This window comes from Corvus kubaryi, unplaced genomic scaffold, assembly GCF_017639235.1.
Source record: "Corvus kubaryi isolate FWS band 111438036 unplaced genomic scaffold, C.kubaryi_AGA036_p1.0 71, whole genome shotgun sequence".
NCBI classification, from domain to species: Eukaryota; Metazoa; Chordata; class Aves; order Passeriformes; family Corvidae; genus Corvus; species Corvus kubaryi.
Window position 1 is genome coordinate 18,277,807 of NW_024582059.1, and position 21,820 is coordinate 18,299,626.

General features: G+C 41.9%; 1 protein-coding gene across 2 annotated transcripts in view; it reads left to right on the forward strand.

Moving 5' to 3' along the window:
• Positions 1-21,820, forward strand: part of ARHGAP10 (Rho GTPase activating protein 10) — a 145,189-nt gene that overhangs the window by 117,814 nt on the left and 5,555 nt on the right. For both annotated transcript variants that reach the window (XM_042049978.1, XM_042049979.1), the window contains 3 exons: positions 928-1,090; positions 11,266-11,397; positions 18,736-18,827. In XM_042049978.1, coding sequence (XP_041905912.1) covers positions 928-1,090; positions 11,266-11,397; positions 18,736-18,827 — 387 coding nt within the window. The remainder of the gene's footprint in view (positions 1-927; positions 1,091-11,265; positions 11,398-18,735; positions 18,828-21,820) is intronic.

Sequence of the window (21,820 nt, forward strand, 5' to 3'; positions counted from 1 at the left end):
GCAGCTACAGGCCCCATTTGAGACTGCTGGCTTAGCTGTGCTGGATACTTCAATGTTTGCAAACATCCTCATTTCACGCACCTCCTTTAGAATTTATGAAATGTACAGCAGATGTTTAAAAAAGTAAAGATTGAAAGGGAAAAGCTATGTGGGTGAAGGTTAGCTTTTCAGTGAAGAATGTGCTGTTTGTCTTGATGTGTCAGCACGGTTTGCAGTGACTGCTCTGACACACTGGTAACTTTATCTTACTGTCCTTGGGATAGGAATGGTATTCCTTTAATGTTTTCCTAATCAATCACATCTGAATACATTGCCTCTCGAGTGATATCCTAAGAGTAGCCTATGGGAACAAATAGTAGCTCAGAATACAATGAGCTCTCTTGAAAGTAACACCATTAAAAAAGAGTAATAAAAGTAACATTCTTGGGTATTGTGTGTTTGTTAGAGATCTCTTGCTTATTCTGACCTTTCTAAATGTCATTGTTTCATGTTTGGGAAGACTGTGCTTATTGTATTTGAGAGCAATCATTTCCTCAAATGCGTGTTAAATTATCTTTAGAGACTGTGTTTTCAGGAAGACATTGCAAATGTGCATATCCTAAACTATTTTCTTATATGCAGTGATGCCTTTGTCTAAAAATATCTCCCCAAAATTTAGCATTTCATTCACATAAAACACATACTGAAAAAAGGGGATTGGGAATATGTTGTATGTGAAGAAAGCCTGGAGAGAACAGTGGGGGAAACTGTGCAGTGATACCTTTTGGGGAAATATTGGGAGACTGCTTGTCCTCCAAAATACCTTGTGGAGATGGGACAGTAAGGTTTCTTCTCTTACATATTTCAGGACATTATCTCCAAGGCAGATTCTTTTGCTTTATGAGATGATTCCTTGAGTATCCTTCTGACTCATGCTCTCTTTTCTAGCTGACAGTCACAGCTCTCCCAGAGAAGAGACTCCAACTGGGAGCATGGATTCTCTTTCTTCCCAGTCTCCAACACCTGCCTTCTCCAGAAGCCCCCCTGGGCTCTTGGATGGAAATCCCCTTATCATGGACAGCGGAGATCTTGCGGGCTGGACAGCACATCTGTAAGTAACTGAATATGAAGTGAGGATGCTTCCACTAGTATGATTGTGAAACACATTTCCCTTTTCAGATTGGTGAGGAGTGATTTTTACAAATTGCATATAACTGTGTTTGTTTTCTTCTGCTACAAAAACATGTGTTTGTATGTTGTGGTGGAGCTTAGAGCCCACTTGAATGCTTGCAGGAAAGAAATGTTCTTGTTCTATTGAAACCTAGTTGATTTTTTGGTAACCTGTATAAAATTTTAAATGGTTTTAATTTTTTTTTAATTTAAGCAGTGAAGATGTAAGTTATTCTCTATATGATGTATTACCCTAGCTGTATTTCAAGAAAGCATTAAGCTGCACTTAGATGCCATATTATTAAGATTTGGGGCCCAATTTTGGGTTTGGATAAACACACTGCAATGAGTGTGTGCTCAGATGCTATTGTCTAAGAACATTATCATTTTTAATCTCTTCCTAACAAATTCGATGCCTGGTTTCCAATGGAAGTGCAGTCTGTCACTTTCAGCAGATGCTGTAAATGTTCAGTTTTTGAGCATGACTTAAATTTAGCAGAAATTGACATTGAAATGTTAGTCCTATCTCTCTAGTACATATTCAGGTTTGATACACAAAAAGCTGACCATAACTTGTTTTTAAATCAGATTTGAACTTGAATTGAATTCTCTGGTTTGCTGTTCATTCAGACTTTAACAGCTATCAAGACAAAGTTTTCCAGCCTTTAGTGCCAAGAAGAGTGGAAGGAGCAGGTCTGGAGAAAAGATCTGTTACAAGTATTTTCCATAATGGCATTCTGAGTAGCCTGCTCTGGTGATTAAACAAGTGTAAAATATATGTGCAGGTGTATGTAACACATGAAAATATATAGATAGTCATAGAATAATTGATAATAATTAACTGCTGACTTGAGAGTTTATTAACTAGAATAATTTTTTTCTCTCATATGTATTGAAAGAATTCCAGATTTATAGTATTTTCTGTAAATGCTGTTTCTTCAGTAGAGGTCTAAAGTTACTCTTCCCTTATCCTCTTGTACTATCCTCTAGAAGTGGGTAGAATTAGCAGTAAGTTGTACTTACCAAAGAGAGGTGCATGTGTGGAAAAGATGTTGTAGCTGGTATAAAATCAGTGAAAGCTAATTAAGGAACACAGGGTTAGCAGAACATTGATAATGCCACTTCAGAGAATAAAAGGAGTGTTGGGTTTTATCCAGAGAGTTTGGGAACTTCAGGTGTTTGAAGGAATATTGTATCTTTATTTGCATTTGTTAATTTTCATCAAAAATTGTATTGCACTGCTGTTTTGGAAACCTGACTTGGTGGCTTGAGGTTTTCTGCTCCACTGGAAACAGTACTTAGAGTTCCCTTTGGAAGGGAAGAAAATAAAGGTGCATGGTATGTGCATTTAGATTATTTGTCAAAAGTAATTTCTTTCTTCCACTTGCCTGTCTGTGAAGTTTGCTTAAGAGCTACATCTGTAACAAGCCTGGACAGTGACAGAGTAGTCTGTGTATGCTACATTCTTTCCTCTACTTTCTCACCCTAAGTTGGCTTCTTTTCCCCTCCTAGTTTGGATGACTCAGGGGACCCTGCCTTAACAAATAAAACCCAAACCAAAATGCAGAGCGGCCCCAGTGTAGTAATGGCAGAATGTACCTCTGATAGCTCTCACAGCTCCAGGAAATGTAGCACTGGCTGTTGGTTATAGACTATGCTCATAAACTGGACCAATCCTTAGAACTGGGTGAAGAACAATCCTTTCTGTTTGTGCAGGATTTCAAAATGTTTTGTATTTTGAGCCAAACTGGGACAAAATCAATTCTTAAACCCTCAGTATCGTCTCTCAAATGGTATTGCAGGTGTTCACTGAGCTACAACAAATGCCATACTGAGTCTAGGGGAGATGGAATTATACCAGAGGATCCGGTTTCTCAAGTTTCTGCTGATGTTTGTAACACATGGGTGTTACTTGTAGGAGATCGATCACTCTGGAGTTATGCAGTCAACAAGGTGATGGTGACTTCTTTGTGGCAGAAGAGTTGCTTGCAGTGTTTCCCGGGGGGGGGATGTTGCATTGTGGGTCAAGGTGTGTCAGATATTCCAAGAGCTGGTTTATACCAGTAGTTTGCTTTAAGCAAGAGTACATGATGGGTAACAAGAATACTTTTTGTGGAATTTGTTTTCAAAAAAGAAGCTTGATTTTTCCAGAATGATAGCTGTTGTCACCATGATGTTTCCTGGCAGAGATTTTTGTGATTTCCTTGTCCCACCTTCCAAAACAAAAGGAGCTCCAGCTTCCAGCACGGTGAGGTGAGCACCAAATGGAGGCAAATACACCCTCACCTCCTGATGGGCTCTAGGAGGGGCTTCATGGCCAGAGTGGTGAAAGAAGCTGAGAGAGCAAGAGCTTTGCCACCAATCTGAAATATCTCACAAAGCCCCGACTGCTCAATTGTCATGTCAGTATGTAAAGATGTGCTGTGCATACGGTGTAACTCGAAGGTGATGTTTCACATATGTGCCATTTTGAAGCCCCGTTAAGCTGTTGGTTTTCATGTCTGTGAGTGTGTGTCTGCCTGATGCTAGATTTTCTCTGAAAGATCTGTGTGGATCAGACATATGTCCTGTGTTGTCATGTGCTGCTGTAGGGGTGAGTAGAGACTTGGGTGATGCTTGGCAGGGGTGGTTCTCAGTGGAGACCTGAGTTTGCTGCTTTAAGACTATCATGCACCCTAAACTTTTTTTAACCTTTTTCCTGAAGTTATTTTTATCTTCGCACTTCCATCTAGAGCCAAATACTAAAAATAAATATGTTTTATTTTTACATACACTCTATGGTAGAACATAGCTTTTTTTTTTTTTCCCCCCCTGTCAATCACAAAGTTAGAGTGGTTTTTGTAGACACAGGATTCAAACTCCAAATAGCCTAGGATGGGCAAATTACCACTTCTACTCGATGGAGCACTGTGTCATGAGCATGTACTCTTTGAAAATACCTTCTCTCCAAGGATGCTTTGCACAAGGTGATCTCAAACATAAACTCATAATTAGAGTTTTGAGCTAGGTAAAGGATTGCTCTCCACTAGTATGGACATTTTTTCCCCTTAAGGTAGAACAGCAACAGTAGTCTCAGTTTAATGCTAACCACAGATTTGCATTCTTCCTTTTTTCCTCTCTGATTTAAGTGTCCATACAGACTCTGTCCTACAGAGTTTCTGGTTTTTCTATTGCATTTGCCCAAAAAGTAAACAGGTCTGCCACATCTCTTCTTCAAGAGGCTTCATAGCTTTTTGCTGGAGGATGTGGCCCTGACATTACTTTCAGTGCCTTCCTGATTGGCACTGGAAAATATGCAGCTTAATCACTCAGATTTTTATTCCTGTGGTGTATGAAACTCAAATTTTTAATAGTTCAAAATGTGTAGTTTCCTAAGAGTTCAGGATTTCAGATACTAAGAGGCTGGATAGCCTTTCTAAGCTAGTCCCCAAACTGTTTTGATAATAGTGGTGGTCTTGGGTTTACAAACATGGATTAGAAGGGGTTATGGGTAGCTCTTAAACGGCATTTGAACTGTGGAGCAATAGTCAGTCTTCCGTTTTACCTGCAGTTGAAAGTTAGTGGCACAAAGTTTGACTTTCACCCTATTGCACTATGGCTTTCACATGCAAAAGATAAGTGATAGCTAAACTGGGTATATATACTTTGGTGGCTAATAAGTATACCTGAGCAAGTAAAGACAAAGTGTAATTTAAAGTCTTCTTATAATGAAGGAGGTGGTATTGCCAAAGTTGCAGTATCAGATGTGATGTAATTAAATTAAAAAGGGTGAGGGAAACTTTCTTTTGCAGCTGTTGTGGTTTGATTATAGAATTCACTTACGGAATCATTTATTGATGTGAGGCCTGTCCTATTCAGCCTTTCCCAGAGTTCTGGCTGTGATGGCAGCTCACCACTGATGGATTAGTGCAGATTTCCCTTATTGCAATGACTGATTTGTCAAAAGGTGGATTACAAGTCATGTCCTAAAATACTGTGGGCTGCCTTATGTCTGTTTTCACTTGACCTCAGAATGAACCTAAAAAGCTGAACACTTGGTATTCTCTCGGCTCGCTGTGTGTTGTAATTAATCTTTCTGAGGACCTCTTTCTGATAAGGAAAGATTTGTTGCTGTAACTGGGCCCTCGTCACAAGATTGCTTTGTGCTTACAGTACAATGTCCTGTGCCAGGGCTTATCTACAGACCTTACAGACTTACCCCTCACAGTGCTGGGTTTTCAGAATTGGGTCAGTCTTACCTTTTTTGTTGGAAGTCCCCTACACTTACTGAGCAATCACTTCTTCATTCAAATTATGAAAACTAATGTCTTGTTCCTCAGCTGGAGAGTTCATTTTTGGGATTTGAGACTGCAGGGTGTTTGGGTTTCCCAGGGAGCTGGAACGTGGTGACTTTTAATGGTTGTTCTGGATGAAGTTACGATGCAGGATATGGAGTAGCCTTCCTTGAGATTATGCTGTCTGTTTATCTTGTCTGTTCTTCTTTCCCTCTCTAAGCCTTTGGGATTTTGCAATTGGAGGGGATGGAAAGCATTCCTGTCCCTCGAACATTTTCATTAGTGGGTGGGTGGGTGCCGGGCTCGTTAAAGCAATTACGTTTCTGTGCTAAGAATAGTAAGATTCATAGTTTCCAAACTGAAATCCCACCTTGGATGCTTCTATAGGAGCACGCAAGGTACAGTCCTGACAGTCCAAATACCAAAGGTGCTCAAAGCCCAGAGGAGAAATGGAAGCACCAGTGTAAATGGATTTTCAGGAACATGCAAGGGACTAGTGGAAGATGAACTAATTCAGTATTTTTTTCTATTTTTATGGATATTGCTTAATTGGGCCTCCTGACAGTAAAATATTCTGTTACCCAGCTCAGTGGTATATAAGTGCTACACTGTGGGCCTAGTTTTGGGGTTTTTGATATCCATAAAGACTTCCAAAATGGTGACAAGATCTGTGCTGTGCAGCATCCAGGGTCTTTGTGACCAAGCTGGGAAGAAGTTACTCATTCTTCATGAAATCTCAAGCTGTTCAAATTGCTGGTGAGCAAAGTGATGTTAAAAGAGCCATCAGATGGCAAGGGTGGGCAGAGATAGTGGTGTTCTGCACATAACAGAAGCCTTGGAAATAGTTACTAATTTTGTTTGACTGCTGAATGAATTCCCATCAGCCTTGTTATATCTACATCAGTAGACTGCATGTCTAGTCTCCTTAAAATGGTAATACTTTCTTTTTTGTACTTTCTGGCAGTGGTGGGAATTTGTAGTTTTACATAAATGATGAGTGACTTCGGTTTCACTGTCTTGAAAACTTCGTATAATATCTAATGTCATCATCCTATTTTATTCAAAGAAGGTGCTCTAGCAGCTGTTGGGTCATTGTGCTTATTCTGCAGTTAGTTTTTGTTTCAGCTGCCACCTCTCCAGTGACTCAGCACTTTGAGAGCGGGTTTAGCGGAGCAGGCACTTCTTTTTGTACCCTTTCGTTATGCAAGCAGAGCAAGAGCCCTCATTTTGCAGCTTCTTTGAGACAGGCATAATATAACTTAGTCATGTGGCTCGTACAAAACAGACCTTGCCATCTCCTTGGCTGCCAGTGAGCTTGACAGCAGCACTGCTCTGTGAGAACAGGGTAAATGGTGTGTGTGCCCAGGGCAGGGAGAGGTGTGGATGCAATCACTGGGATGAGCTAAAGTTTCCCTTTTTAAAATTTTCTTCTTACTTTTTTTTTTTCTGTTATTTTATTTGCATGCTTCCAGGGAACACAGCCCTCTCATTGTTTGGGGTTTTTTTTCTGAAAGGAACAGCAGTGAGCTCTATCCGTATAGATGTGCATACTTCACTTTTGCTTTGTCTGAATTATCATTTAGAAATGCTTTAACTTGGGACAGCTGCTGTAGACATTAGCTTTGGATTTACCAGACTGGCGTGAAAGATCATTTCACTAATGTGTTAGCTGCTTCACTGAGACTTCGCAATCCGAGTTAACAAAAGCTCTATTTCAGTGCTGACTGATGTGCTCTGTATAAATGAGGGTTGAGGAATGCTGTGTGCATGTCACATACTTTAAATTTTGAGGATGGAGTTTCTTTTCAGGGGGAACACAGATGGGGAAATTTTGGCCTTCTGTTTGTCTCCAGCTTTGCTGTAGCTACAATTTCTAGAATTTTGGCCATGTATTTTTGTGCTTCCCACTCCCCAAGTCACAGGGGTTTTTAGCGTGCAGGAAGACGTGTTGGAGGTCACTGTTGGATTGCATATAGAATCAGAAATAGCCAACACCCTTTGATACACACTGTCATTTTGTAATGAAACCTTTCAAGAACGCTTTCATTGAGTTTGTCAGCCAGACACTGCGATGCGACAGCCATGGCGCTGCCAAACTTGTCTATGAAACAACCTTTTTTTTTCTCAAGAGTTGCAGTGTAGATTCTTTTCACAGACTCTCTTCCTTGCTCTCAAGATAAGAGGCTGCTCTTTAGCTGTGTTACCTTAGGAACCAGCCAGATAAACATCCAATAAAATCTTTTTTTCAGAAGTTTCTTTCTGAATATCAGTACAAAATCTCTAGCTTATTTTCAGTAAAGCCGTTCCCCCCGCCCCCCTTTTCCCATCGTTCACTATGCTAGACAATAGCATTTTTTCCTCAAAGAGAGATGGTTATGTCAGCCTTTTTGGGTTTTTTTCCTACCCACAGGAAATGCATTGCCTTCATTTTAGCCTTAGGAGAAAGGATTTCTTCAACATACCTTCCTAAAGTTGAGATGCTATGTGATAACACAAGCAATACTTTCTAATATATCATCATTTTGATAAACAAGGTGTGCAAAGCTTTATAGCAAGGTAGCCTTGCTACGACAAGAACCTTTCCAAGGAACAAACAATAAAATCTAACCTTTTGTTGCTTACACGCCGCAACATTGGAAATTATTTTTCTTATTGAGTAAAGCCTTCTGTTTCAATAACAAGAATTAAGTGGTTCCTGAGGTAACCAAGTACAATAAATAAAAAGAACCCCTCACAACCAAATCCATAAATTCTAGAATGGGCTTAATAGTTAAAGCTATCAAATTTTTTTTTTCTTTCTTCTTAACATGATGAAGTTATTGCTATTGAAAAAATGTGTTGTTTTTTTTTGTCTCCTGCTGGATGGGTAGAGCATGATCTCTTGCTGGTTAACCAGCAGCCTAAAATGACAGGCAAATTCTGCTGCAGTGCTTTCCCTACAGCTGAAAAGTATTAAGGGAATTCATCAAAAAAGTGGGGGAGGGAGCAGCCCAGCACTCCACATACCTGTACTTCTGGAGTGTTTTTCCACTAGAACTGTTGGAGTGGCTCAGAATTTGTAGAAAACCTGCCAATTTTAACATGCTTTTATATAATCCTGTCTGGTAAAGGACAGTGTAGTCTTACTTGGTGATAGATTACACTTCTTGTTGAGTCTCTTTAACTTGAGAAATTAGCATGCCATGGCATGGAGCTGAACATTTTATTTCATCTTCTTTTCCTTTATGTGCACACCTTTTCTCTTTTATTTTTTCCCCCTCTTTCTTTCCTCTCCAAGTCTCAGCAAGAAACCATCTGGTATTTATTCCAAGTATTCTTATGAATGACCAATGCTTTCCTGGGTCAGAGGGTTCCTTTTGTGTCCTCTCTGTTCTGACCATTGCTTTGAAGTCATTAATTCTGTGTCTGAGGTGCAGGTGGTGTGTGTTGTTCTAGAGCTGATTGAGTAAATTGCAGAGATTAATATGATGCATCTATCAATGAAATATTTAATAAATGCAAGGTTTAATAATCACTTGTTGAAAATTAAACCACACCTCTGGGGTGTGCACTAGAGAAGACCACTTGGTAGAATATTCTTGAATTATGAATAGTTTGCATTAAAGACATTTTAATACTCCTGTGGCAATATACTTGGAGTGTTATTTTTCTATTTTCGGTAGTTTTACAGGTTTCAGAAATGAACCTAACACCAGTCTTAATCACAGAATCATGGAATTGCTTAGGTTGGAAGGGACCTTAAAGATCATCCCATTCCAACCCCCCTGCCATGAGACTGATTTGAATTTAATAAATAGGAGCACAAGGAAAATATTTTTTCTTTAAGCCTCAGGACTGTTTTAAGTAGAAGAGTTCAGTTTATGAAAGTAGAATACTTTTTTTAAATTCACTTTTGAAAAACTTTTGTGTTCACCTGCTGAGTTAAAATTAATTCTGCATGTGGACATCGTGTGGGGAATGATGAAGAAATAATTCACTTTCTGGCAAACTTTGTAAACTTTACAGTACCACTGAGAACTGTTTTTTCCTCAGTATTTAGAGAAGATGATCCAAATGCTGGTGTTTATTTTTTTGGTTTGTCTCTGAATGAAGTCACTTTTAGCTGAAGGTTTTTGTTTTATTTGAGGAAAATTTTCAATTATTAGGTAAAAATGGGAGGAAGAGGACAACTTCAAGTAAAAGAAAACCCCAAAATTATGTAGATGTTATTCTTAAATGTATGTCATTATTGGAAGATGAAAAAAATGGTGCAGTGGAAGATTCCCATGCAGAAAAGATGACTGGATATTCTCTTTCCAAAGTTAAGCATGAAATATGTTTCTAGTCAGCATAATCCACCTCATCATTCAGTTTAATACATATGATTCCTTCCCTTATTTGGTAAATGTGATAATTTTTAAAAGCAGACCATGTTTTGGTAAACCCTTCTGGTTATGATTCCAGCACAGTTAAGTTTCATTTTCACTAGTGGAATTAACTGAAGAATGCTGTTTTATAAACCGTGAATTCCAGCTTTTATTCAAATGTCGTCTGCCACATTTCCAAAGGAAAAGCCATTGTCTTGTAATAAGGAATGTGACATTCACCCTTTTATAATGTACTAAATTTAAAAATTAATACTCAAAATGAATGTCTGCTTAACTATGTAATTGCTAGAATGACTATGAGATATCTTGGCTATGAGAACGAGTTTCTAAAAGTTGAATTTGATTGTAAATCATGTTATGCAAAGCAACAAATTGGGATCATTTCTTCTAGAAATTAAATATTCCAGTGTACAATAAGATTAAAATCAGCTATCTGAGTTACTTTTCCTGCTTTCTTTTATTAATTTTCAATTATAACTGGGCTGATTGTTGATCCCTCTTTTTGCTTGTGGTCAATCCATCTTTATTAGACCCCCACAAAAACGTTCTTGACTGGATTCTTAGTTTTGGTGGTACTTTGCAGATTTATGCTGTCTAAGAGGTTAATCTTGGAGTAAGACAAAGTCATAAATGCTGTATTGGGAAGTCTGTACTTCTGAGCAATGATTGCTGTGTGTGAATGATTTTAATTCTGTTTCTGCTTAGAAACTGCTTGAAGTCCAGATTTTTGTTCCAAAGACATGCTGACACTCAGTGTTTGGACTATTTGTTGCTTTGTCCATGCAGTGAAAGAAAGCCTTCCAGTGCTGGAATGCTTTAGTTCTTTAAGGTGTGAAATTAGGAACATCCTTTATGTTGGGGACAACTTTGTATGTTTACTAATAAAAGTTTTAAATTTTGCCTGCTATTTCTTCTCCTCTTGTGTCAACTTTGTGTTCAGCCACTAACTTCGTGTGTATTTGAGCAGTGTGTTGGTGAGGGCAGCCACTGAGGCAGTGTTTGCATAGCTCTGTGAAGGAGATCTCAATCCAGAGCCAGCATCGTGATCCCAATGTTGTAATAGCTGCAGCCTCTTTAGAAATCTTCCCAGTCATACATGCACTGAGGAGATTTTTAAATAGATCCATCAAAACTTGTAAAGGCAGAGTGGCAGCTCAAATGATAGCCTGCTCTATGCAGTTTCACTTTGTCAATCTTTATTAGATAAGAAATAGGGAATTTTGCCTTTTTATTGCTTATGTCATGCATCTCAGGTAATTCTTCTTAGCTTAGGATATAGGGCATGTAGGAGAAAGATTTCCAAGGAGGAGTGCAGAATCATACGATGGCCATTTCTACAAAATCAGCTTGACAATATGATTTGGTTTGAAGTTGAAGATCTAACAGGTTGTCCAGTCATAAAGATTCAAATACTGTGGTACGATAGGAAATTCTGTTCACATTGTTAATTCTGCCTTCAATATATTTCCTCTCAGCCCTGCTCAAAGCCGCCCATCAATGGTCTCGTGGATGAACGCTCCATCTGCTAACCCAGCTGCCACAAATGCTGCACTGCCCACTTTCTTCTTCCCCAACCCTGCCACTGGCACTGACAGAGCAGTGGAAAGGTACAGTGTGCACTTCAACTTTTGCTGGCTATTTATTTGCCTCCTTTTTCTGTATCTTTATAAAAGTAGTCTTCCATGGCATGTGAATGATTATCTCAAACCAGGAAATGCAACCTTAGCCATTCTGACAGAATAAAATACATGTTTACTGCATCTTATTTTTCCTTTGAGCACCTCCCTTGGTGGAAGGCACACAGGTTGAGCCAGTGGTTGGTTAATACAGGAGGGCTTTGTTTTGGGTGGACAATTCGTAATGTCTCTCTCTTGCAGTGTTTCTCTTAGGGTCTTTTAAAATACAGATTCTTTCTTTTTCCATAGCCACCTTTGTCAAATTGAGGCTTCTCATCCTAGCCTTCTTGCCTCTGAAAGACTTTCCTCTGTCTTTACATTTCTCTGTGGTTTCATTCTTTTCTTTCACTCTTTTGTCCTTCTTCCTTCCATGTTGTTTTCCATGTTTGGAAATATTTTGAGTTTTTTCGGTGAAGGTCTTCATCATCTTAGCTTTTTCCTTCAAGTTTTGTAATATTTGGTTTTCTAATTAAAGTAATGTCCTAGGTTGCAGTGTATTCTATTACCATCCCCATGAGCTGTTGAAACCAGGTGGGGCAGTGTTTCCTTGCCTCCTCCACCCAGACTATCTTTCTGTTAATGGCCTATCATTGTCCTGCCACATGACTCAGAGATAACTCCCTCCGGACTATCTTCTGTTAATGAGCCTAATCAACACTTGGCCTCATGACTCGTTACCCCATTGTGAGATGCTCCACCCAGAGGGAGGAACCAAGCATCCCATCGTGGATATAATCTGGGACTCTGACCACCAGAGACAACCCTTTCCACTGGATTTCCAGAGGACAGGAGCTACACAGCCACCACTGGACCTTCTGAGGAAGAGCAGACCCCTTTACTACAGGATCACTGCTTCAGAGGACTGCAGCCACCATTCTACCAGACTGCTACCACCACCTTGCCTAATAGGGACTCAGGTTGTATTTTGACTCTGTCAGTTTGAACCAGTGTTTTCTTTTACATTTTTTTCCTTTTCTTTAATTTCCATTAAATTGTTATTCTGACTCTGGTTTGTTTTCAAACTAGTACATAATTTGGTGCCCAATGTGGGGCTGGCTCTGAGAAAAAGTCAGAATTACAATTTTGTATAAACAGAAACCTATTCACCATGGTGCTCAGCTTGTCTACATGGGTACTGTATCTTGCTCTCTATATTTTTCCTCACATGGGGAACTACCTGCCTGTTGTGTTACTCCTGTTAAAACCAGGGAATGGTATGAGAATTGCTTTATTGGTTTATTATGTCTATAGCATAATAACCTGCGAGGCGATGAATACCACTCGGAATATATACTCAGTTTTGTTTGGCTGTCCTAGTCTGGGCTGCTATGTCTGGGATCTCTTCAACAATTGCACCTAGCCCCTGGTGGGAGGAGTAGGGAGTGGTTTCTTCCAGCCTTTCAGGCCAGGCACAGCAGTTTTTGAAAATATTGAGTTCCCTCTGGATGTTAAGGATAGTATGATCTTCTTGTCAGTTCTATTCTCTTTTTTCTCTATGGCCTGCATTGTGTACACCATGCTTAGAAACAAAACACTACTTAGTGTGGTGCAACGTCTGCTTGAGGAGGAGGTAAAAAGGAGCAGAGCAGCAAATACCATGTCTACACAGACTGTCACACTGAAAGGAGCCAAAAGCAAAGCAACCGCATCCATTTCTACGCAGACCGACACAGAGGAGAAAGGAACCAAGAGCAAAGCAACCGCATCCATCTCTACGCAGACCGACACAGAGGAGAAAGGAACCAAATGCAAAAGAGCAGCGTCCATGTCTACGCAGGCTGACTCAGAGGAGAAAGGAACCAAAAGCACTGTCAGCGTTCCCATGCAAACCATCACTGAACCAGAACAGCCTAAACCGATTGCAGTTGCCCCCATTCAGAAGAAGAAATCAAAAAGCAAATCAGTCCGCATAGTGACTGACGAGGATGCAGCAGGACCTTCGCACCCAGCAGAAGAGGCAGAGCCAGAGATCATCACTCGGTCGCTATCCCTGGGTGAGCTGCGAGACCTGCGGAGGGAATTCACCCGCCAGACAAACGAGTCTATCCTGACCTGGCTGCTCCGCATCTGGGACGCTGCAGCCAATGACACCATTCTGGACGGAAGTGAGGCCAGGCAACTGGGATCTCTGTCCCAGGATGTGGTCATTGACCAGGGGATCGGGAGAACCCAAGAAACCCTGAGCCTCTGGTGGCGACTGCTTACAAGTGTAAGGGACAGGTACCTTTGTAAAGAAGACCTCCAGGTGCACCAAGGAAAATGGAGCACAATGGAACAAGGTATCCGGTGCCTGAGGGAATTGGCTGTGCTGGAGATCATTTTCTCAGAAGACGAGAGATTTCCTAAGAGCCCAGATGGTGTCCAGTGCACGTCACAGATGTGGTTGAGGTTCGCACGCCTTGGACCAGAGATATACTCCCATTACCTGGCAACGCTGCAATGGAGGGAAGGCAAGGACAGGGTGGGTGGCTTGGTGAACAAACTGAGGATTTACGAGGACACTGTCACAGCCCCGTTTCGCACCCACGTCTCATCCGTGGAAACAAGTCTTTTGGCTGAGCAAGTCCGGAGCTTGATTGAAGAAGGCCATCAGAAATTGAAAAAGGAACTTAAGGAAGAGATTTACCAGATCTTGCCAGAACCAACAAGAGTCTCTGCCATTAGGAGCCGGCATCCCCCAACCAGGGAGAGAGGATACACCCCACGAGGTAACCTCTGGTTTTTCCTTCAGGAACATGGAGAAGACATGAGTAAGTGGGATGGAAAACCCACCTCCTCCTTAGCAGCTCGGGTACGTGAACTAAAAAGAGGGACAACTACCACAAGAAGCGGCATCTAGAGTCAACACTGCTCCGGTCTGTCGCACGCAGAACTCCAGACGGTGTAGGAATGATAATATGACCGATCCTCTTGAAGGGACCTCAGGAATGTATTCACCGGAAGGGAGCAACATGCAACATGACCAGGAATAGAGGGGCCCTGCCTCTAGCCAGGTAGAGGAAAGGGACAATTGGGTCTTTTGGACTGTGTGGGTCCAATGGCCTGGCACATCTGACCCACAAAAGTACACGGCTTTGGTTGACACAGGGGCTCAATGTACTCTGATGCCATCAAGGTATGTGGGAGCAGAACCCATTTCTATTTCTGGGGTGACAGGAGGATCCCAGCAGCTGACTGTACTGGAAGCTGAAGTGAGTTTAACTGGGAATGAGTGGCAGAAACACCCCATCGTGACTGGCCCGGAGGCCCCGTGCATTCTCGGCATAGACTATCTCAGAAATGGATATTTCAAGGACCCAAAAGGACATTGTTGGGCTTTTGGGATAGCTGCTGTGGAGACAGAAGATATCAGACAACTGAGTACATTGCCTGGCCTCTCAGATGACCCCTCTGCCATGGGACTGCTAAGAGTTGAAGAACAACAGGTGCCAATCGCCACAGCAACAGTGCACCGTCGGCAATACCGCACCGACAGAGACTCTGTGGTTCCCATCCATGAGATGATTCGCAAACTGGAGAGCCAAGGGGTGGTCAGCAAGGCCCATTCACCTTTCAACAGCCCTATATGGCCAGTGCGTAAGTCCAGTGGAGAATGGAGGCTGACGGTGGACTACCGTGGCCTGAATGAGGTCACGCCACCATTGAGCGCCGCTGTGCTGGACATGTTGGAACTTCAGTACGAGCTGGAGTCCAAAGCAGCGAAGTGGTACTCCACTATTGACATTGCCAATGCCTTCTTCTCCATTCCTTTGGCAGCAGAATGCAGGCCCCAATTTGCTTTCACTTGGAAGGGTGTGCAATACACCTGGAACCGACTGCCCCAGGGGTGGAAGCACAGTCCCACCATTTGCCATGGACTGATCCAGACTGCATTGGAAAAGGGTGAGGCTCCAGAACATCTGCAATACATCGATGACATCATCGTGTGGGGAAACACAGCAAAGGAAGTATTTGAGAAAGGAGAGAAAATCATCCAGATTCTCCTGGAAGCTGGCTTTGCCATCAAAAGGAGCAAAGTCAAGGGACCTGCCCGAGAGATCCAGTTCCTGGGAGTAAAGTGGCAAGATGGACGATGTCAGATTCCCACTGAGGTCATCAATAAGATCACTGCGATGTCTCCACTGACCAACAAGAAGGAAACACAAGCTTTCCTAGGCGCCATAGGTTTCTGGAGGATGCACATTCCCGAGTACAGCCAGATCGTGAGCCCTCTCTACCTGGTTACCCGCAAGAAGAACGATTTCCACTGGGGCCCTGAACAGCAGCAAGCCTTTGCCCAGATCAAACAGGAAATCGCTCACGCTGTAGCCCTTGGCCCAGTCAGGACAGGACCTGAGGTGAAGAACGTGCTCTACTCTGCAGCCGGGAACAATGGTCTGTCCTGGAGCCTCTGGCAGAAGGTGCCTGGCGAGACTCATGGCCGACCACTGGGATTCTGGAGCCGAAGCTACAGAGGGTCTGAAGCCAACTACACTCCCACAGAGAAGGAAATCTTGGCAGCCTATGAAGGAGTCCAAGCTGCCTCAGAGGTAATTGGCACTGAAGCACAGTTGCTTCTGGCACCCCGACTACCGGTGCTGGGTTGGATGTTCAAGGGAAAGGTTCCTTCCACGCATCACACCACCGACACCACATGGAGCAAATGGATTGCTCTCATCACACAGCGTGCCCGTATTGGAAACCCGAATAGCCCTGGGATTCTGGAAATTATAACAAACTGGCCTGAAGATGAGACTTTTGGATTATCTTCTGAAGAAGAGGAAGAGCAAGTGACTCGTGCTGAGGAAGCCCCACCATATAATGAGCTACCGGAGACTGAAAGACGTTATGCCCTCTTCACTGATGTTTCCTGCCGAATTGTAGGCACTAACCGGAAGTGGAAAGCTGCAGTATGGAGCCCCACACGACGAGTTGCACAAGCTACCGAGGGACAAGGTGGATCGAGTCAGGTTGCAGAGCTTAAAGCCGTCCAGCTGGCTTTGGATATTGCTGAACGAGAGAAGTGGCCAAGACTCTATCTCTACACCGACTCATGGATGGTAGCTAATGCTCTGTGGGGATGGCTGGTTCGCTGGAGAAAGGCCAACTGGCAGCGCAGAGGGAAACCCATCTGGGCTGCTGAAATTTGGCAGGACATCGCTGCCCGAGTAGAGAAGCTGACCGTGAAAGTTCGACACATGGATGCGCACGTACCCAAAAGTCGGGCTAATGAAGAACATCGCAACAACGAGCAGGTGGACCGAGCTGCCAAGGTGAAAGTATCACAGGTGGATCTGGACTGGCAGCACAAGGGAGAATTATTCCTAGCTCGTTGGGCCCATGATGCCTCTGGTCATCAGGGGAGGGATGCAACATACCGATGGGCCCGTGACCGAGGGGTGGACCTTACCATGGACAGCATCTCACAGGTCATCCACAGTTGTGAGACCTGTGCTGCAATCAAACAGGCCAAGCGGGTGAAGCTTCTGTGGTATGGTGGACGATGGTCAAAGTACAGGTATGGTGAAGCCTGGCAAGTTGACTACATCACCCTTCCCCAAACCCGCCAAGGCAAGCGCTACGTGTTGACCGTGGTTGAAGCAACCACTGGATGGCTGGAGACCTACCCTGTGCCTCATGCTACAGCCCGGAACACCATCCTGGGCCTGGAAAAGCAAGTCCTGTGGAGACATGGCACCCCTGAGAGGATCGAGTCAGACAACGGGACTCATTTTAAGAACAGCCTCATCAACACCTGGGCCAGAGAACACGGTATCGAATGGATATATCATATTCCTTATCATGCACCAGCTGCCGGAAAAGCTGAAGGCTGCAATGGACTACTTAAAACCACCCTAAAGGTACTTGGTGGGGGGACCTTCAAAAATTGGAAAGTGAACTTAGCAAAGGCCACCTGGATGGTCAATACCCAAGGGTCCATCAATTGAGCTGGTCCCGCCGAGTCTGAACCCTTGCACACAGTGGATGGAGATAGAGTCCCTGTGGTACACCTGAGAGGTATTTTAGGAAAGACTGTTTGGATTAATCCCACGTCAGGCAAAGGCAAACCCATCCGTGGGATTGTCTTTGCTCAAGGACCTGGTTGCACTTGGTGGGTAATGCAGAAAGATGGGGAAACCCGTTGTGTACCACAAGGAGACCTAATCTTAGGTGAGAACGGTGTGTAGGGTTTCATTATATATATATATATATATATATATATATGTATGTATGTATATATATATATGTATATATATATATGTATGTATGTGTGTTTAGAGTTTAAGAAGGCATTGATTTGGGATGATGTAGATGGTAATAGAATAAGGGGTGGATAATGTCCTGGGTTGCAGTGTATTCTATTACCATCCCCATCAGCCGTTGAAACCAGGTGGGGCAGTGTTTCCTTGCCTCCTCCCCCCAGACTATCTTTCTGTTAATTGCCCATCATTGTCCTGCCACATGACTCAGAGATAACTCCCTCCGGACTATCTTCTGTTAATGAGCCTAATCAACACTTGGCCTCATGACTCATTACCCCATTGTGAGATGCTCCACCCAGAGGGAGGAACCAAGCATCCCATCGTGGATATAATCTGGGACTCTGACCACCAGAGACAACCCTTTCCACTGGATTTCCAGAGGACAGGAGCTACACAGCCACCACTGGACTTCCTGAGGAAGAGCAGACCCCTTTACTACAGGATCACTGCTTCAGAGGACTGCAGCCACCATTCTACCAGACTGCTACCACCACCCTGCCTAATAGGGACTCAGGTTGTATTTTGACTCTGTCAGTTTGAACCAGTGTTTTCTTTTACATTTTTTTCTTTTTCTTTAATTTCCATTAAATTGTTATTCTGACTTGGTGCCTCCCACTGGTTTGTTTTCAAACTAGTACAAGTAGTAGGGTATATTCACAAATTCTTCCCAACACTTGATAACAAAATCCTATTTCTTATTATGGCTGAATTTTTGAAGTATAATATGCTCTGCCTGTTATTGAGTTCATTGCTGACTGGCGCTTGAAAAAAATTTAACTGTAGTTGAAAGTCGAGTTTGTCATAAAAATAAGTGTGCAGAAAGTTGGGAGTATGATATTCAGAAATGCCAACAGTAAGCTGTGAAGCTTCAGCTTTGGCTGTGTGCATGAATTATAAGCCTGTAATGATGCATGTGAGATTGTGTTTAAAGTTTTAGTCATCTCCAAATGTGAATGGAGAGAGGATGGTTGAGAGAGTGTCTTCATAATAGTAAAAAGTTGCTATAATTCATAATTTCATTTTTCAGTGTTGCCCACCGAAAAGCAAGAGCAGTTTATCCATGTGAAGCAGAACACAGCTCTGAATTGTCATTTCAGATAGGAGCAATATTTGAAGATGGTAAGTACTGCTTGCGTAAATATAAAGCAATGAAAAACAAATAGACAAAACTGCTAAAATGGCTTTGGATAAAAATACAAGCCTGACTGCTATTCTGCCAACATTGCTGATGGCACACAGTTGGTGATGGAGATATTTTCTGGTATGAAGAAGCTACTTAACATATCCTTAGCACTGTGAGGCAATGCTTTTGATTTTGGGTGAATAGACTCTTTGAATTGGTATAGTTTTTGAGCGTCATTTAAATGTGTTGTAGTACCAAAAAAAAGATTATTCAGTAAAAGAAGAGAACACCTTGGCCAGTGAAACTGAATTTTTTAAAATGTGAACTCTTGTTGTAAAATAACACATGGGTTTTCTTTTAAAGAAAAAAAAAATCTGTTTAAGGATTTTCAAGCAAACAGAGTGCCAGGTAAATCAGGTGAACAATGGAGGAAAAAGGCATTTTTTATGTGTTTTTACTGATTTAGATCAAGGTTTGCATTAGTCGGTGCATGTACTTGTAGAAAAAGGAATATTCACTGAGGTGCAGAATGAAGGACTGTGTTTAATGATTTCTATGGATCCAAATGTAGCACTACATATGAACATCCAGAAGGTGATTCCTGTGCTCAAGACTGTTTTCTCAGTGAGCTTCCATGGATCTACCCTTCAGCAAGTGCACAGGGACTTCAAACGGATAGGAAAGGTTTTAGTTTTCAAACCTTTTGCCAATGACTACTGTAATACAAATTCTGAAGATGCAGAATGGGAAGCTCAGCAAAATCTTTTTTTTTTTTTTTTTTTTTTTTTTTTTTTTTTTTTTATCGTATGTATAATAGGATATTCTTGTCCTCTGTCTCCTCCCAAACAAGTAAACAGCAAGCTTGGTCCAGACTTCAGTTCTGCCTTTTTTTTCAACATAAAGTGGTCTGGTGTCCCCACTAGGTTCTTCCCTACCAGCACCCACTGTACAAAATCATTCTTGATGTTTCCTATTAGAGCTACCTTGCAGGCAAGGTAGCTTCAGACATCAGACTTGATGTCTGAATCAAGTTAGGTGGGAAATCTTTTAAAGATGAATTAGCGAAGTGATTGCTCTTTTTAAAGTCCTTAACACCAGCTATTTTAATTTAAGTTTTTTAAAACATGACTGATAGGGATCTTCAGCAGACATAAAACTGTGTATAGGAAAGAAAATCTAGTGCATGGTGGAAAAGCTATGATGTCTGGGAGAGGCATTTCTGATGCAGAACAGCAAGGGTTGTGTTGGCATGGGGCAAGAAAGTCTTCCAAGAAGCAGTTCCTTGTGTGTCGTGTTTTTGCATGAGAGCAATGTTAAGATTCTCTCCTTGCATAATGAGAACTCAAGAAGTGGTGGCAAAGTCCCCGTGATTTGGTGCAATGCAGCCTCAGTTGAGTTTGTCAGCTGGAGAGTTGGATTGTCCCTGAACAAGTATGGAATTTGACTCTGGCATCTGTGGAGAAATGTTTCAACTGTAACTTTTTCCATATCCTCAGACAAGTAATGTTTGAAGCTTGGGAAAAAGGTTGCATGGATTGCAGTTGGAAAACTTAATTGCAGATTTCCAATGGCAAAGCTCACATTTCCTTAAACACATTTGTTTTGATTTGTTCCACTCTATCCTGGTTATTTCACAAGCGTTGTCCATGTCCTGCAGGGCTCTCACCCTCAGGTAGGCTGTGGATTGGCAGAAAAAAATGGGGAGAGCATGCAAGTAATAAGGCAGTAACTGGGTGTATGTAAAAACCTAATGGTCATTTCATAATGTTTCCCAGTAGGTTTTGTCACGGATGGCTCTTTTCATGCCAAATGCAGACCGATCTCCACATTTGAAACCTCTTAAGTGCCTCAACATGGGCCTTTTCTTTTTGTAACAGGCACCCCCGTGTCTGTGCTGAAATCAGATTCCAGTGAATCAATTCAGGTTCTTTAGTTACTCAATTTAAATTCCCATATGCCCTAATAAAGCCCCCAAATGAAGAATTAAAGTAATAATACATCAATTCTGCAGCTCTACCAATAACCTTAACTATCAAAGTGACAACGCATCAATCAAGTTGACATACAGCTAGTATCAACCATTAAAGTAACTGTTAAATTAATGTCTACTAAAAAGTGCTGCTTCCATTAGTGAAGGTTTTATCCATCTCTCCTTTCTCCACCTGGCCTGTCTCACTTTCTAATCCTGTCTCTTTTCTTCCCTTTTTCTTTCCTCGCTTTTCTGCTTTGTTTCTTTTTCCTGTTTCCTTCCCTGTTCTTGGTTTGTCTTTCTTGGTCCATAGATGTTGATTGCAATGGTTCTCTCTCACCTGTCATTATTCTGGATGAATTTTTCTGGCTGCTCCAGCCTCAGACAGGATAATGGCATTTAGGGAAGTAGTCTTGCACCTGTCAGAGCTGCTAAATGTAATACTGGTGCAAGAAGGTGAGTTTAACCTTTGCTCCCATCTCCATTTTCTGTTTCTGAATGGGGGAAAAAAAATCTGTCTCAGTCTGCCAAGGTTAGATTTGCTAATACTTTAAATTAAGCTTTGCATCACCTGATAGGAATCTGTAGAGCACCTTAGCATTTTCACATTCAGGTGTTTTCACTGTGCTTCCCCAAAACCCACAGTTTTTCCATTAAAGTGCCGTAGAATATAAATGCTAAGGCACCATCTGGTAAGTTAAAAAGAAAAGGCAAAGTTTTCTATTTAATTGAATTGTGTAAGAAAATAAATAATGTAATCTGAACAATATCCACTGGATTTTTTTTTTTAAATCTTCAATTCAATTTGCCTTAGGCTGTGCCAATATTTTTATTTCCCAGTTGTTACAGGCTATATTATTGACAGCACATAACAATATAAACAACCACTTAAAAGTGGTTGGAGGCAAAGCTTGAAGAGTTTGCAGCTGGATAAGGGCACATATGGGAAGAAGCGGAGTAGGATCTGAGATTGAGAGAGACATATGCTGGCTGTGTATGTCTGTTGTTGTTGAGGCAGAT